Source organism: Maniola hyperantus, chromosome 1 (genome assembly GCF_902806685.2).
Source record: "Maniola hyperantus chromosome 1, iAphHyp1.2, whole genome shotgun sequence".
Taxonomy (NCBI): Eukaryota; Metazoa; Arthropoda; class Insecta; order Lepidoptera; family Nymphalidae; genus Maniola; species Maniola hyperantus.
This window is the reverse complement of record NC_048536.1, coordinates 12,279,995-12,296,551: the sequence shown is the minus strand read 5'-3', so window position 1 is coordinate 12,296,551 and position 16,557 is coordinate 12,279,995. Positions and strand designations below refer to the sequence as shown.

At 35.9% G+C, this 16,557-nt stretch overlaps 3 protein-coding genes across 4 annotated transcripts in view; 2 read left to right on the top strand and 1 right to left on the bottom strand.

The window, feature by feature from the left end:
• The first annotated feature begins 427 nt into the window (after positions 1–427).
• Positions 428–2,883, top strand: LOC117984284 (iroquois-class homeodomain protein IRX-2). Its single transcript, XM_034970911.2, has 4 exons — positions 428–542; positions 1,010–1,274; positions 1,473–1,632; positions 1,961–2,883. Exons 2-4 carry the CDS (start codon positions 1,168–1,170, stop codon positions 2,531–2,533), a joined length of 840 nt encoding a protein of 279 aa, XP_034826802.1. The 5' UTR covers positions 428–542; positions 1,010–1,167; the 3' UTR covers positions 2,534–2,883.
• A 5,356-nt stretch (positions 2,884–8,239) lies between these two features.
• Positions 8,240–16,557, bottom strand: part of mRpL10 (mitochondrial ribosomal protein L10) — a 21,181-nt gene continuing 12,863 nt past the window's right edge. The window contains exons 2-4 of one of the 2 annotated variants that reach the window (XM_069498018.1): positions 9,804–9,914; positions 9,206–9,715; positions 8,240–8,543 (exon numbers count right to left, since the gene is read on the bottom strand). In XM_069498018.1, the coding sequence (XP_069354119.1) occupies positions 8,305–8,543; positions 9,206–9,715; positions 9,804–9,822 (768 nt within the window). In that variant the 5' untranslated portion in view covers positions 9,823–9,914 and the 3' untranslated portion in view covers positions 8,240–8,304. Of the gene's footprint in view, positions 8,544–9,205; positions 9,716–9,803; positions 10,083–16,557 lie in introns of those variants that run through there. The other variant, XM_034970954.2, reaches the window with a different exon arrangement.
• On the top strand, positions 10,729–16,107 carry LOC117984045 (angio-associated migratory cell protein-like). The gene is made up of 4 exons (XM_034970700.2): positions 10,729–11,591; positions 11,973–12,147; positions 13,617–13,733; positions 14,580–16,107. Exons 1-4 carry the CDS (start codon positions 10,974–10,976, stop codon positions 14,894–14,896), a joined length of 1,227 nt encoding a protein of 408 aa, XP_034826591.1. The 5' UTR covers positions 10,729–10,973; the 3' UTR covers positions 14,897–16,107.

Sequence of the window (16,557 nt, the reverse complement as noted above, 5' to 3'; positions counted from 1 at the left end):
GGACACCAACAGGAAACGGATATTGAAAAACGTATGTCGTAATCCTCATTGCTGAGAGAGAGAGGCAAGCAACCCCTTTCATTAATCACATACCTGATAGCGGGAGTTTTCTTGGAACAGTAGTTGAATATCAACCTTGATAAGGTAGATGTTAAATCAATTGTTTTTTTAACCTGGTTAATGTTTATCTAAGAAGAAATGTATCCATTGGAAAAAATGCAATTAATTATACATGGAAGAACAATTCTACATACTTACTTACTATGCGGCTAAACTCATGATAGTTTTAAAGATTAATTAACTATTATCTAACGACTAGCTGGTGGTAACAGTTTAATCAACAAATAATTATTTGACATCAAAAATTTATGTTGTTTTTATAGCGACAACACTTGAAATCAAGTTTGAAGACGTCGCGGGAGACGTCCTGAAATAACATGAATTTGCAGCAGGGCGGTGCGCGCAAGCCGCGGCGCTGGCGTCGCACGTTCGCCCGCCGCCATTTTCACACTGCCCACGAGCTTTCCCGCACTCGCATACAGGTATGTTACATTATTTTCCTAACATATGTAAAACAAATGGAAACCTTTAAATCGATCGTTAGACTCATATCTTAGAACTGCAATTTTACATGAAACTAACGAGTGGTTAATTGTTTCTTTGAAAAAGGAACAATGACCTCGACCGTACACGTAATAGTTAGCATGTTTTTTGTTTTTTATGTAGATTACTGAATACAAATTCAAATCCGAGCCGCCTCAAACACAAGTATAGCTCCTATGTACAAATTCGAGTATATCATAATACAAATTTAACAGTGCTACAATCGTCAGGAGATAATAACATCTAGAAGTGCACGACGGAATGTGGTCGTCATGTTTCGGTTACATCAACGCATAGATTGAATACCAGCAATACGCTCCTCACACGTTCGAAGTAATCGGATAGTATTCTATTCCCTGTTTGAAAGACAATCTATTTATGTCATGATGTCCTTATTTTTTAATAGATTAACAAGCATCCCCCGCAGCGTCAAAGTTTCGATGCCCGAGTAGTGTCGCAAGCTGCGGTGCCCTTCGCACGTGCTCTACTAAAGCACACGTTTTGGAATATACAAGTTTCCGTGACAGTTTAATATCGAAGGTCACTCAAAAGAAGTGTATTCCGATGACACTAATCCAAAGCCCCAGTGAGGCAAAAGTGGACAAAATGGATGATTCAAAGGTGGACAATGGAAAATCTATGAGACCTGTGAGGAACAGACGGTACACAAGGTTAGTGGAAATGAGTCACAACTTTCAGTTTTCAGTTGATAATGTCTTTGTGCGTCACTTTCAAATCAAGGAACATTGACATTCTTTTGTCGCAGTGAAATAACCAAACATCGTGTTTTTGATCATTATAGAAACAAAAATGAAAACAATGTTTCTTGTCATGTTATGTGGATAAAACTTAATATTAACAATTTTCAGGAGATGTTTAGTAGCCGGCCAGCGACCGCAGAAGAGGCTGTTCACTCCAGAAATAAAACGCTATTTGAAAGACTGGCTCGTGCGACGAAGAGAAAATCCTTATCCAAACCGCGAAGAAAAAAAGCTCCTGTCCCGTGAAACAGGGCTCACGTACATACAAGTAAGAATAAATTACCAATATTTTATAATTTAAACAATCCAATAACTTTTTCTAATTGTCTCTTTACACGTAGTAACACAATCGTACCTATAGTCAACCTAATTGGAATAATGCCAAGACTTGCTATTTGTACATAAATAGGCACTATTTTTGTCACTGCTTGGTTAAACACAGTTCTGCTTTGTTTTACCTAACGACAGTAAACGTCTTATTTTAATATCTACATTTAAAAACGTCTCCGATTTCAATGACCACGACACTGATGTTAGATTTCTAAAAAATTAAGTACCTGCCTACATAGAGATTAATTTTGTGCATTTTATTTTAGATATGCAACTGGTTTGCTAACTGGCGTCGAAAATTAAAAAATGTTAACGCTGATCGAAACCAGCTGACATGGGGACATCTTATACGTACGTATAATGATCGAGCCCATGGAAATGTGGAACAATTTAGCATTTGCTCCGACGACAGCATCTGGAGTGAGCCAGAACTTACCAGCCCTGAAACCGAACTCCTAGACCCAGAAGAAAGATTTGAACAGAGTCTAGACTCAGCGGTCATTTACAAGCAGGACGATATGGATGGATCTTCTACATCACAAGACAAATATGAGAATTTCAACAACAATTCCAATGAAATAGAACCATGTGACAAGGCCAACTGCAACAGCAATACCATTACTAGCCCTGTACTTTTAAGCAAATGGCTGGAAAGTGCAGCTCGATTTCAGCCAAGTGAAGCTAATTACTCCTGGTGGGCGGAAGGAAGACGACGAAAGCAAGAAATTAAAATACAACGCACAGGATTTAATGCAATAAGGCACGATAGAGATGAAGTAGAAGCGGCTGTAGCGCTCACGGCGCTCGCAACAGCTACCAGCCGTCTTACTGCACCGTAGTTTTTCGTTTTGTATTTTGCCCTAAAAGAGTTCTGCCTAATTTCCTTGTGTTAAGTCAAACAATGGGTGTAATATCTTTCGTTTCCCAAATATTCTTTTGAAATTCCAGAACTAACGAAGAGTTACCTTCTTAGTAATAAAATAACGCATTGAGGTTAGTAACACCTTGCTCAAAACTGTTTTTGTACTCTTATGTTTAAAGTCCAATAATTTAATATTTAATGATAGTATTGATCTCTTTATTATACTTATGAATTTGTATTTAGTCGTACCAAATACCTACCAAAGATTGTGTTTTTGAAATACAAGAATACTTAATATTAATGTAATTATAAATATTAAAATCGTATTTAAAAAAAATGGTTTTTAACTTATTCAAAGAATAGGATTGTTTGTTGTGGGCTTCTCAGACCTGGGCGAGTTTGAAACCCTCGTAGCTTTAATTTTAAGTACCTACGTATTAATTATCACCACTATAATATCATATCATCTTACAAATAAACATTTATGACAATCAGGAAGCGTAAAATTTTACAGATTCTGAATAAATAATTTGAGTTTGAGTTTGATTATTCTAATTTTCAGTGCGAAAACTGGAAGTAAACATTGGTATCGTGTAAAAAGTCTTCTAGAATCTGGACGACAGTCATGGGGAGGATACGCAGGGGCATTATGGTATTATTCTTACCTACACGCGAAACTAAAGATAGACTGTTAATACGCGACGGGAGACTCCGCGCCGTCTTAAAAACGCCCACCAAACAGATCTATGCATAAATCATTCGCAGGTTCAAGATCTTATAAGAACTTTACTGAAGATATCGTAACTGCAACGCAACGTAAGGACCTGATATCAGGCGCGCACCTCACATGAATGTGCTTTAACTATGCACTATGCTTTCGCATAACGTGACGAGCACTTACGAGCTGAGCGATGACACTTCAGCGCGATTAGGAGGGTATAGTACGCACAAAAGAAGTACAATCTGGACACGAGGCGTATGACTATGTACGTATTGACCTGGCTTGTATAGGTATTTCATCCTTAATATATGATTTGCGCAAATGTTGCAACTTCAAGTTGGACTTGTTTTGCACACACTGTAGATATAAGTCCCACAAATTACTAGTGCGCGGGGCCGCCATTTTAGTGACGTCAGCACTAGACTGAAGTTTCGAGCCGCGATGGTATATTTTTATTTCGGCTGACGTCAAAATGACGTCATTTCGATGTTAATGAGACATGGTTCCAGCACAATAGCAATTTGCGGGACTTATATAGGTACCTAAACATTGCGAGCCATGCCTTACGAGACTTCAAAGCTAACAACGTGAAATTTTTCAAAAGAAGCAGTAGCTATTGCAATACAGCAAAAATAGGCTACTTGACTCATATCTAATTTCGTCCAATAAATGATTATTTATTATAGTATTTTGCTTAAGACAACGAAATATATCAATAACAATTATTAAAAACGCAGGATGGATATATAAATCCAATTTAAAAAAATACAGTTTCTATTTTTATTTGAAACGCAGAAAACGCTGTCAGCCATGATGTGACGTCATTAAATATGTAAACAAAGAAATGTCATCCCTATGTCACGCGGGGACTACACTAGCGGCACGCTATGATGGCCGGTTTGACACATTACAATAGTGATGTGGAATGTCAATTTATTCTCGAACAAAAAACAATTAAGTTTTGTTTTTGTACCTGATTAAATAGGTTTAATAAAACAAAAATGTATATGTTTATTTAATTTATTTGAACGAACTGAATATTTGAACGAAAATGAATATACATACTTTATATGCACACAAGAAACATATGAATACAAAAGATACCGAAAAAGGTGCCACAAAAGGCCATAATTAATCAGATTCGTCCATACTACTATTTTCACTGTCGTCACTGCTATCATCACATACATTAATAATTATATGTTCGTTTTCTATAATATTATCTATTTTCACATCTCTTTCATAATCTTCCCTTATTAATTTAACAGTTCTATTCACAACCTTTTCCCAGTCTCCTTTAGTCACATGTTCACAAGCTTCTTCTAATAATTTTAGCATTTTTTTTGTGGTAAATGGGGTTCTGTATTGTGTCTTGCAGCATATCCCTTAATTTGAGCCCACACCAACTCAATCGCATTATACTCACAATGGTAAGGCGGTAACCGTATAACTCTGTGCCCATGTTCTAATGCTATTTCGTCAATGACGTATCGGATCTTGGTTGGTTTGTTTTCTTTTAAAAGACGTACTAATTCCGCTTTTAACATATTCATGTTTGCATCTACGCCATTTTTACGAAGCCATGCGACGATATCAGCTTTCTTTTGGGATTGGGCAGGTGGCTTGTCAATTTGCATCGAGTGGTATGGGGCGTTGTCCATAATTATAATAGATGGTTCAGGGAGGCTACACAACATTGAGGTAAACCATTCAGTAAACTTTTCTCCATTCATGTCTTCATGATAGTCTCCAGTGGTTTTTGACGCAAAAGCCATGAGAGAACCTTCGACAAACCCGTTGATGGTTCCGGCGTGACAAATTATAAGTCGCGATCCTTTTCCTACAGGAACTTTGGAAGTAGATGCTGCTGTGTCATCGTTCCAAGAACGGCCTACAGTATGGTTAGCATTAAGCCATGTTTCATCCAAGAACACAACATTTTGCCAATTTTTGATTTCTTTCACTTGCCGTAAAAAAGTATACCTTGCCATCGCTATATCAAATCTTTCCATCAATATTTTGCGTTTGTTACATTTTTTGTATCGAAATCCAATGGTCTTCAAAATCTTCGTTAAAGAACTTTCCCCACCGAAGAATAATCCAGCTTCCTTCAGTGAATGCACCAACTTTTTTCTTGTTGGATACTCCTTCTGTAAATAGTAGCCGTAAACATGTCTTCGGATAGCATCGGCATCAAAGCTATCGATGCCTACGACTGGTTTTGCTCGTTTTCTCTTTTTTGGTGTGTGAAGTTTATTTTCTTCTGTGCCAGTCTCGCCATATTTTTTTTTAGTTATCCGTCTAACAGTTCGTTGTCCAATATTAAGCGCATCAGCTACGCGTTCAACCACTGACGTTATAGGTAAAATTGGCCCTCCATTTTGAGCTTCACGATCGAAATAGTTACGAAGGCGTATTAGGAACTCACGTGTCTGACTATTTAGAACAGTTCTCTGCGTACGTTCGGTCATATCGACGAAATCCACAACAAAGGGCTTGAACAGAGTCCAAATTAACGAGCAAGGGTCAACAGTAATGCAGTATCAATATTTGAAATCCAAAGCCAGGTCAAAACTATATCACAATCGCATTGCACTGACAGTTTATACTTTTCGAAGCAACGTCAATTCGAAACTGCTTTGTTTTGCATTGAGCATTGACGCGAGTTTGCCGGAGGTAGTAGTTGTGCTAGCCAGCGATCCTATGTGACGATCGTATTAGATTCCATTTTTAAAAATTTATTGATATTTTTTTGCGATTTCAGAGGTTTGTCCACATAGTGAAAATTGTTCATATTCACAAGTACATTCACCCCTTAAATGGTGCAAACTGATTTTTCTACACTTGTATACATTTAAGAAATCAATTTAATAAATAAATTTTGAGTCCTAAACCTAAAACTACATTCGATAAAATTTATGAATCTCTGCACATCACTATCGTCAATAAAGTAATACAATTATTTCCTTCAAAGTCGTTATCAATTAATACGGAACTTCATGAGCGGACAAACGTCAAACCGGCCATCATAGCGTGCCGCTAGTTTAACGTAGTATCCATATATATAAAATTTAAAGTCCTGACTAACTTATATATCAACGCACAGCCTAAACATCTAAACAGCTGGTCCTAGATACATGAAATTTAGTGGGTGTGTTCTTTGTAGGTAAAGAGAAGGTATCCACTAGGAAAAGATTTTTTGAAATTCCACCCCTGAGTGGGTTATTGGGGGTTTGAAATTTATGAAGTCCACGCGGGCGAAGTCACGAGCATAAGCTAGTTTTTATATATTTCTAAAAACTCATAGTAAACGTAAAAAAATATCGTTTCCTCTTTATAAATTGAATAAGTTATTAAGTAAGACTTACAACAAAGTGATCTTTGCAAAAATAAATTTGGGTTGAAGTCGTTAGTCATATAGGATCCCTTTAAGTCTTCGCGTGTTACGTATATTTATTTCACTGGGCACTCTAATCCACAACTTTCCTGTGGTCTTTATCGATGCGTTTTTACATTCTCGGATGATACAATAACGATATTTACTATATTTTTCATGTAAACTAGTATGGAAGTCATGTTTATTAAACTTTGGGAGGTTATGCTGTTGTTTACAAATGGATGACGTCAGAGCACAGATAATCTATAGGCCAAACATGGCCGACAGTGTTTTCAGCTGTCTAAGAAAAATATATTTTTAAATTAAAGTTTTACGGTTTTTAGGGCGCAAAAAAATATAGTGTTAATTTTTTTGATCTAATAGGACAAATATTAACCATTTAAGACCAACTTAAAAAAAGTGTCAACTAGCCTATTTTTAAATGAATTATAACTACTTACATATTATGTACTCAGAAACTCCTTCCAATTTGTCTATAGCAAAAGTGAGAATAATAAACGTACTTCCAACACTTTTCATGACTCATCCAGCGTATTTCAGTTTGCACTCCAATTCAAACAACACTTCATCAATTCATCAAACACTTTGAACACAAAATGGATCCAGCACTTCCAGCAGTGTAGTCATAGGTTCCGAAACATACTACTGAACAATAAAAACAAACATAAGGTAGATGTAGATACGAAGGTTTGTTCGACCATGATCTACACTTTTGGTAAAGGACAGAGAAAGAAACAAGCTTACCTGAAAAGGATTTTGTTTTACCTGCTACTTTGTCAACTTCTATGAAATAAAAATAGTAAGAATCTTAGTATCAGTAGCTACCCTTATTATAAATGTGAGTGTGTTTGTTTGTTGGTTTTTCCTTCAATCACGTCGCAACGGTGCAACGGATTCAAGTGACTTTTTGCATGGATATAGATAAAGATCTGGAGAGTGACATAGGCTACTTTTTGTCCCGAAAAATCAAAGAGTTCCCACGGGATTTTTAAAAACCTAAATCCACGCGGACTAAGTCGCGGGCATCAGCTAGTATGATATAAAAATGACAACAATATACAGTACGCGGCCGAAAGTAATGTACATCGACCTTTAGGAGATAGCAAATTCGTAGAGCGTTGTCCCTGTCGTTGAGACCGACAAAACGTCATATAGGTATGAGTTACAGAGACAACACTCAACAAAGCCGAAATATCATTCTAAATACCTACGAAATAGAAGTTAATTTAGAGAAAAGTGTTAGGTTGATTTTTTTGAAGAATTGTTTCCCAAATCAGTGCAAAATATCTCTATTATAAATGGTAAATACTTGTAAGTACTTACAATAGTATTGATCTCTTTGTTATGTATTGTAAGTACTTACAATAGTTGCTAGAATCCTACCACCAAAATAATTAACTCTAGCAACTACTGTATGTACTTACAATAGATTGATCTCTTTGTTATATATTGTAAGTACTTAAGATAGTTGCTAGGGATATTAGCTGCACTAAAGTTGACAAAAAAATATAATTGATGGGTACTATAATAAAGAATGGGTCAATACTGTTTTAACTAGGAAAAAATCTAACATTAAAATGTATATTTCTCATAATAGCCCTAAATACATCAATATTACAATCTACATGTCTTAACTCTCTACTTTTATATATGTTGTGTAATCCTCTGGAGTTGGATTGCTTTGTATTTCTATATGTTTCTCTATACATGACACAAGCATCTGTTGGTTTTGATTGAGTTGTCCCACAAGACAGGAGCCTGCACTTTGGAGAATAGAACAAAGTTGACTCCGAGCCACATCCAGACTTGGGAGTTTGCTGAACTCAACCAAATCATTTTTAGATAGTAACTTGTCTTGAATGATGCCAGCTGAAACAGAAAACTATTATTAGTTTCAAAAACTAAATATATAAAAGGGTAAAACTAAATATGAAGGAAAAGGTGACTGACTGATCTATCAACCTACAGCTGAAACTATTGGATGGATTTGGCTGAAATTTGACATGCAGATAGCTATTATGACATAGGCATCCGCTAGGAAAGGATTTTTGAAAATTCTATCCCTAAGGTATAAATAGGGGTTTGAATGTGTAGTCCATGCGGACGAAGGCGCAGGAATAAGCTAGTAAAGTATAGATTAACAAAAACCTTAAATAAATAAATAAATTGCTTATATAAATTGCTTGCTTCTGCAGTATAAAAAATTTTGAAAAAATTTAGTACAGCTTGCATTCCCAAGGAATAGATAGGCTATTTTTGTCTCAGAAAATCAAAGAGTTCCCACAAGACTCTTGAAAAACATAATACGTCTGTGTGAATGAAATCATGGGCATCATCTACTTGGTGCAGAAGTAGCTTGCATGCTAGAGCATAGAACATTTTTATCTGAGAACTCAAAGTTTCCACAGGCTTTTTAAAACCCCTAAATCTATGCAGTCAAAGTTGCAGACATCGTCTAGTTTTTAGTAGTTTAATTTAATAAATAATTATGTAGGTTGATGATCTTTTACATAAGTAAATGCTGTACTAACCCATGACTATCAACTGTGGTGTTTTCTTAAGAATTTTAAACATCTTTGCAGCATTTTCTGGCTGACCAAATATAATGTTTTGGTGTGATGTAAAGAGTTGATTGACAGCATCATAACGAGTTCCTTTAGTAGCCATGCTGACAATTTTTTTTCCGTATGTTCTTAGATGCATGTTGTTTTTCTTTAACGCTGCAAAGATTGGAGTTTTATCCTCCATACTTATAGAGTTAACATGTAAAAATACAACCATTTTCGAGGTGTTGAACCAATTGAGACATTCATTGGCCAAGATTCTTTCAAAAGGATTGTCTATCTCCTTCTTTGCCATCGTATCTTTGACTTTCTCACATGTCATAATTTCGGGCAACATTGACTTAGGTGGACCAAAATATGGTTTTGAGATATCGATTAAAATTTGCCTTCCAAAGTGAGGCTTGCGAGGTTTCTGCACGTTAATTTTCCCACGAAATCGTCTACTTAATAGTAACGGAGCAGTTGTCTGCAATAAAGCTAGAAAAAATATTTAATAAACTATATTAAATCCTTTCACATCACGAATAGAAAGAATAATATTATTCTAGGATTTAAAATGTTTTACCTCTATTTGCTAGAGCCATAGTTATTAATAATTAGATAGGTATAACAGTTAACACCTTTGCAATACTTAGTTTAGTGTAATTACATAAAAATTGAAATAAAAGACTATAAATATTTCTTCCTTTTACCAAACAGAAATAGAACACACAGATAGAACAGAACACTTTAATAAATATTTTTTTTTTTTTTTTTTTAATTTTTTTTTACGGGCTTACGGCCCTGGCTTAATAAATAAAATTGAAAATTATCCACAGAGTTACAAAACCATATTCATCTCAGTACAAAACAATAACCACCGACCAGAAATAAAAGTAAAAGACAATAACCTTAATCTTAATTTTGAGTGTCACTGTCAAATGTCAACAGCAGTGGCATGGTCTAAATGCTGTGAATGCTGGCCATAGCGATCAAGCATCATGTTTGCCACGGACTTGCAGCAGGTAGGTAGCGTTCGGTAAACATGAAAATGTTTATCTATCAGTTTATTGGACACCGCCGCCGCTTCGAATCAGCTGCAAACTTGACTGTAAACTTGATCGTGTATGTATCACTACGTTTTGACTAGCTGGATGATGTCTAGTCATTTGTTGCGAGCCTAACATCCTTCTGGCCAAACACAATGTATAAATCGTCAAGTTTACAGCTGACTTGAAACTTTTACTAAATTGATAGCTATATACATACAGTCAAGTTTACTGAACACCGTTTCAAGTCCGCTGCAAATATGACCGGTGATAGTGTATGACCAGCTTTAGATCTAGACTCTAGTTCGTTCCGTACCTAACGGTTCCGTGCATTTGAGCTGTGATTTGAGGTTTTTTTCTGACAGAATCACAGATTAAGGCTCAAAAAGGTTAGGACCCAGAGCCGTAAAACCAGTTAAAAAAAAGGATCACAGATCACTGACACTAAGCATGATAATGACATTTTATGAAAAACCATCAAAAACATGTGTTTCCAATTCCAATGCTTTCCAACAACTTTCTCGAAAGTTAAAATATTGTTAAAATAACCTTTTAATGAAGTTTATTAAAAGTGCATTTTAATTTAATAAAATCGGCACTATTTATATAAACGCTCGTTGTTTGGTAGTTGCAAGTACTGAGTCTACAAGTATTATACAAAATTATAAGTAATAGAGAGGCAGGCCGCAGGTAACAACGTGAGAAAAATGATAGAACGCCAGGAGAACACACCGCCTTCATCCATTAATGGTGACGAAATAATGGGCATGGAGGATGACGGGATAATTTTCGAGGAAATTGAGGAAGTGGATTTTACTGATGAAATATTTGAAGAAGTTGACGACCAAGAGGAAGAAGATGAAGAAATGGAGAAGCCAGAGGATCTCGCTGCTCTGGTGTTCGATAAGCACGATGGCTCAGTATTCTGCTGTGACTTTCACCCTAGTGGGAAACTTGCAGTAACAGGCGGCGAAGATGATAAAGCTTATGTGTGGTCAACTGAAAACGGGCGGACCATAATGAGCTGCACTGGCCATAAAGACTCCGTATTTTTCGTTGGTTTTAGCTTTGATGGCGCATATTTAGCAACTGTTGATATGTCAGGGATCATTAAAGTTTGGAAATGCAGATTGAATGACAACCATCAAGCACCTTGGCCCATTGCATTTGAGTATGAAGCAGATGACCTCAACTGGGCTCTCTGGCACTTTGGCTCTAGAGTACTTATATGTGGTACAATGACTGGAGACATATATGTCTTTAAAATACCTTCCGGTGAGGCTAAAGTATTGAAAGGCCACACTGTAAGGACTGATTGTGGGAAGGTATATAAATTACACATTAATTAACTAAAAATTTCTAAAAAGTTTGTAAGGGGACAAATTTTTATTGTGATGTTTTAGCTTTGTTGCTAACAACCTGTGCTCAGTATTAGGCTGATCATGATGATGGATTATCATGTTAAACACGCACAACAGACGGAAACGTTTAAGTGCGGAAACCATATCTTATATCATGTTATCATTAACTTAAATAAGATTTCATTATTTTATTTCTCATCCATTTACTAACTTTTTATCTATTTACTTAAACAATGAAGAAAAAACTAATCACATGAAGTTTGTAAATATATACCTACCTACTGTTAAGGAAATGTAATGATGGAAATAAAAAGCTCAATAATTAATTATTATTTTGTTTTTCAGGTGTTCCATGATGGAGTGCGGCTTGCATCAGGTTATAGGGATGGATCACTAAAAATCTGGGATCTTAAAACCGGAACAGTTCTACACCACATACCTCCTGGAACACATGACATTTGGATTAATGCTATTGATGTAAATCCAGAAAACAGTCTTTTAGCATCCATATCAGCAGATGGTAATATTTTTATTTATTTATTTATGAAATATATATATATATACAAAATTATAATATATAACAACATATAATGTAAATAACGGGAATATACTTCATTAATTATAATGATGATTTTGAATTATCTATATTTGATCCACTTGACATGTGACCACAACTCTGCAACCTCTTCTTCTTCACTGAGCTGGTTGCCACACTTAAATGTTTCCAGGCTGCAACTGGGTCAAAATATTGATAACTCAGAATCACCATATTATTCATGGTATGTATAGTACGCGACAGGTCGAGATGGCAGACCCGAGCTTCGCTTACCCAGTGCAGCCCAGCCGAGCCCAGGTGACGTGCTGGTGTGCAGGGCGTCCCCCCGCCTCATACCCCGATTGCTATATCAACCTGTCGCAGACCCGATATGTACCTGATATTTGCATTATAATATAATTTCGAAAGTCTAAAACACTGAAAACTACACAAAACTCACTTATTCTTAAGTGACTAAGACAACTTTAGAATGTTGGAATAATCCTTACTAAATTAAGAATGCTAAATTAAGAGTTGTGCGAGGCCAATGTGAATACATTGGCACACCTCTTTTCCAAAGCACACAGTGTAACTTGGTAAATTATTCTGTGCAACCACATGCCACATGCAAGTTGCATGTGACATGTGGTTGTACAGAATAATTTGAATCATGATGCAACCAGCATTCATTTGGTACATGTGCCTATCGCCCATAGTGAAGCATTGCATGCTCCACCCAACACTAGCTGGCTTGCTGACTTTTTTATGGAAATGTTTCATTTAATATTTGTGTGGGTTAACAACTAATGTATGTATGGAATAATAAATCAAAAACTTGAGTTCCTCATTAGAAATGTATTGACTATGTAGTTTGACACAAACTTTAGTATGTGACAGCTCTTTATGACAATCGGGAAGGGAATACCCGCACAGCCCCCGCGCCAACCCGGTGCGGGCAAGCGTGGTTGACGTGCGCGCAAGAGCGACTGACGCACCCCGATTGTCATCTTAACCTGTCGCGGACTATAGATATGACTAGATGTTAAACTAATGATTTTAAGCTTATTTCGTGGTTTAACGACATATTTTTGTTTGACGACGAACATAAAAATAAATAATAACACACTACTAAGGTCTAAGGACCAAATTGCGACACCCAAACTGGGTATCCATAATACTTCGTATATAATATGATGTAGTTTATGGAAATGCAATAAATGAAAATTGAAATTGAAATTTTAATGTATAAAACGGGTACATACCATGATTAATTTTTGTTTTTATTTGTCGATATTTTAACTTAATTGCACAGTCGTGGTCACGACGAGACGACCCGTGCAATTGGGTTGAAATATCGACAAATAAAAACAAAAATTAATCATGGTATGTACCCGTTTTATACATTAAAATAGATGTTAAAGTGTTTGTAACAATTGTAATTTTTTAAACTACAGGTAAAATTGGTCTAATAACACCCAGTAATGGTAAAGTAGTTGAACAAATGAAGACAGAGTTTGACCTTGAAACTATAGCCTTTTCTCCAGACCCACAGCTAGGATACTTCGCATTAGGTAAGTAACAATTAGAACTACATAATTACGCACTATTTCTTTCGCTCTCTACAGTGTAGATAATTTAAAAAAAAATACAAAAAATAAAAACCGACTTCGTATACACAAACACTAAAAATTGAAAAATAATTTAATTTATTACCGAATACATTATGTATACAAGAGTTAATATAGTTCCATAATAATAAGTTTTGGTGCCGGTGCCAATTATTAGCTTTAGCTGCGCGAATCATCTAGACTTCATATTTTTATGAGACTCCACAATGGCACCGACCCCAAAAAATATAATTATGGAACTATAATAACTCTTGTATACATAATATATTCGGTAATAAATTAAATTATTTTTCAATTTTTAGTGTTTGTGTATCAAAGTCGGTTTTTTTTTTGTGTAAAAAAAATTTATTTCACAATTTTTAGTATCTACTGTTTACTAAGCTATTACACTGATCGCGAGCAATTTACTCTTATCCGATGAGGAGTTCCATTATCTATCTTCGAAGATGTTCATCAGATCTTCACCAAATTTAAATGGGACCAACTTTAAAGTATACCCTTTCAAACAAAAAAAGAGTTTTCAAAATCGGTCCAGGCGTCTTTGAGTAATCGAGGAACATTCATAAAAAATTAAAAAATAAAAAGATTCCGACGAATTGAGAACCTCCTCCTTTTTTTGAAGTCTGTTAAAAAATCAAATAGATAGATGGTATGGTATTAGTATGGATATGGATGGAAGAAGTATGGAATATTACCTCTGCCTAGTATGGATTACTAATGTATATTAATCTATAGATTCTAAATCTATAGAATTAATATGAAAATATTTTCACTTTTTTCGATTTCTAGGAGCATTGAATGGATCTACAACGATATGGGATACAGGAAGAAAAATGATTCGCCACCACTGCGCCAAATCTGATGAAGATAGTTCTTCCGGCGTGACCAAGATCATTTGGATAAAGGACCAAATAGTTGCAGGGTGTTTGGATGGTTCCCTGCGTGTATACGATGCAAAGTCTGGTGAACGAAAGTTTGTGCTGACCGGACATTGGTCACAAGTGTTAGATTTGTGTTACAATGCAAAAGAAAACATTATATTATCAACATCGAACGATGGTTCTGCTAGAATATTTAAGTATACAAAGAAAAGTGAAAATAACTAATTATTGTTGTTATAAAAGCCTGACCATAAAATGAAACACCTCGATTATGGAAAACCCGTGGAACTAATTTAAACAAGACCATAAATTTCACAATACTTAGTGACCATAGACCATATACTAGTGGCGCCCCCAGACCAAGTCTTTTATATTTCTGGTCAGGCTTTAAATGTATATTTTATGGACAATACTTATCCCACCAAAACATTTCATGTAAATTTGGTTGCCAAGACTCACAAGTTCATAATGCCTTCTTTGTTAAAAGTTATGAGATCTCTAGTAGAGCCAAGCCCCTAGCTGAGCTTCGATTTGTGCTACCCATGGGACTTGTCCCAAGTCAAAGTATATTTTATATGTATATATTATATAAGAATAGTTTGTGCGACAATCACGAAATGGCCCCACAATACAATTTCGTGATTGTCGCACAAATAATTCCTTATGAACTTAAAATATATTATGTCATGTAATAGTTTCACGAACATTAAACGGCCAAGCCATACTTTTTTAACCACGACGTAGGGTTTGTAGAATCAGTGCTCATAAGTACAGTTATTTGTTATTTATGTGATACAGTCAAGAGCACTAAAGAGCTATATACTTTGACTTGGGATAAGTCCCATGGGCAGCACAAATCGAAGCTCAGCTAGGGGCTTGGCTCTACTAGAGATCTCATAACTTTTTAACAAAGTAGACAATGAACTTGTGAGTCTTGGCAACCAAATTGACATGAAATATTTTTGGTGGGATTTCGTTTCTTTTTGGCAGGTACCTACCTACCCTAATTTTTTTATTTTTGGCCTCTATTTCTTGTACATCAGCTATTCTCTTTTTCGCTTTTTTTGTTGGTTTGGTACATGATGTGATGAATTAAATTTAAAATAAATAATAATAATAAGCGGTAAATCAGGGCAGTACTTAATTTTTAGCCCTTTGTATTCAACTATAGCTGACTGTTTTGCTTTAATACTATTAAAATGTCCTAGCCCTAATTCCAGTGAAACTATTTCACAAACCATAGGTATTGAATACCGGTACCCTTCATCTACCAAGGTACTAAAGTATAATTATTGTGATCTGCTATATCAGTGCCCTTATTATAAATGCCAAAGTGTGTTTGTTTGTTGGTTTATTGGTTTGTTGGTTGGTCCTTCAATCACGTCGCAACGGATTAACGTGATTTTTGGCATGGATATACATAGGAGAGTGACATAGGCTACTTTTTATTCCGGAAAATGAAAGAGTTCCCAGGGGATTTTCAAAACCTAAATCCACGCGAACGAAGTCGCGGGCATCAGCTAGTTATACTTATAAATCGTATCTTATAGTTCGATTCAAACCACCAAACTTTATGGCGGCTCAGAGCTTGGCGCGAGCGGATGCGCAGAAGTTCTGCGGCAGAACACAAAATAAGGTATCAGCGGGACGTAGCAGGACGAGGCGGCGGGGCATACCACCGCGCGCGCTCTCTGTCACGCGCAGTCGCCCTTCCCATCCGCGTCGTAGCGTCAGTGTGTAGTTATATCCAATACAGGTACTCACACGTGCTTGTTACTGTCCACGTACAGTCGAGCTCTTAAAGATTTATTGTTTTTGTTATTGCTGGTTTGTTGTTTTGTTATTGTTATTTATGTATGAGTAGTGAGATTCTATGAAAAACAAAC

Bases quoted from the DNA above. Each gene is read 5' to 3' on its own strand.
- LOC117984284 (XM_034970911.2), top strand. From the start codon at position 1,168: ATGACACTAATCCAAAGCCCCAGTGAGGCAAAAGTGGACAAAATGGAT. The intron at 1,275-1,472 runs GTTAGTGGAAAT...AACAATTTTCAG, and splicing joins AGGAACAGACGGTACACAAG to GAGATGTTTAGTAGCCGGCC. The intron at 1,633-1,960 runs GTAAGAATAAAT...ATTTTATTTTAG, and splicing joins CAGGGCTCACGTACATACAA to ATATGCAACTGGTTTGCTAA.
- LOC117984045 (XM_034970700.2), top strand. From the start codon at position 10,974: ATGATAGAACGCCAGGAGAACACACCGCCTTCATCCATTAATGGTGAC. The intron at 12,148-13,616 runs GTAATATTTTTA...TTTAAACTACAG, and splicing joins AGCATCCATATCAGCAGATG to GTAAAATTGGTCTAATAACA. The intron at 13,734-14,579 runs GTAAGTAACAAT...TTCGATTTCTAG, and splicing joins GCTAGGATACTTCGCATTAG to GAGCATTGAATGGATCTACA.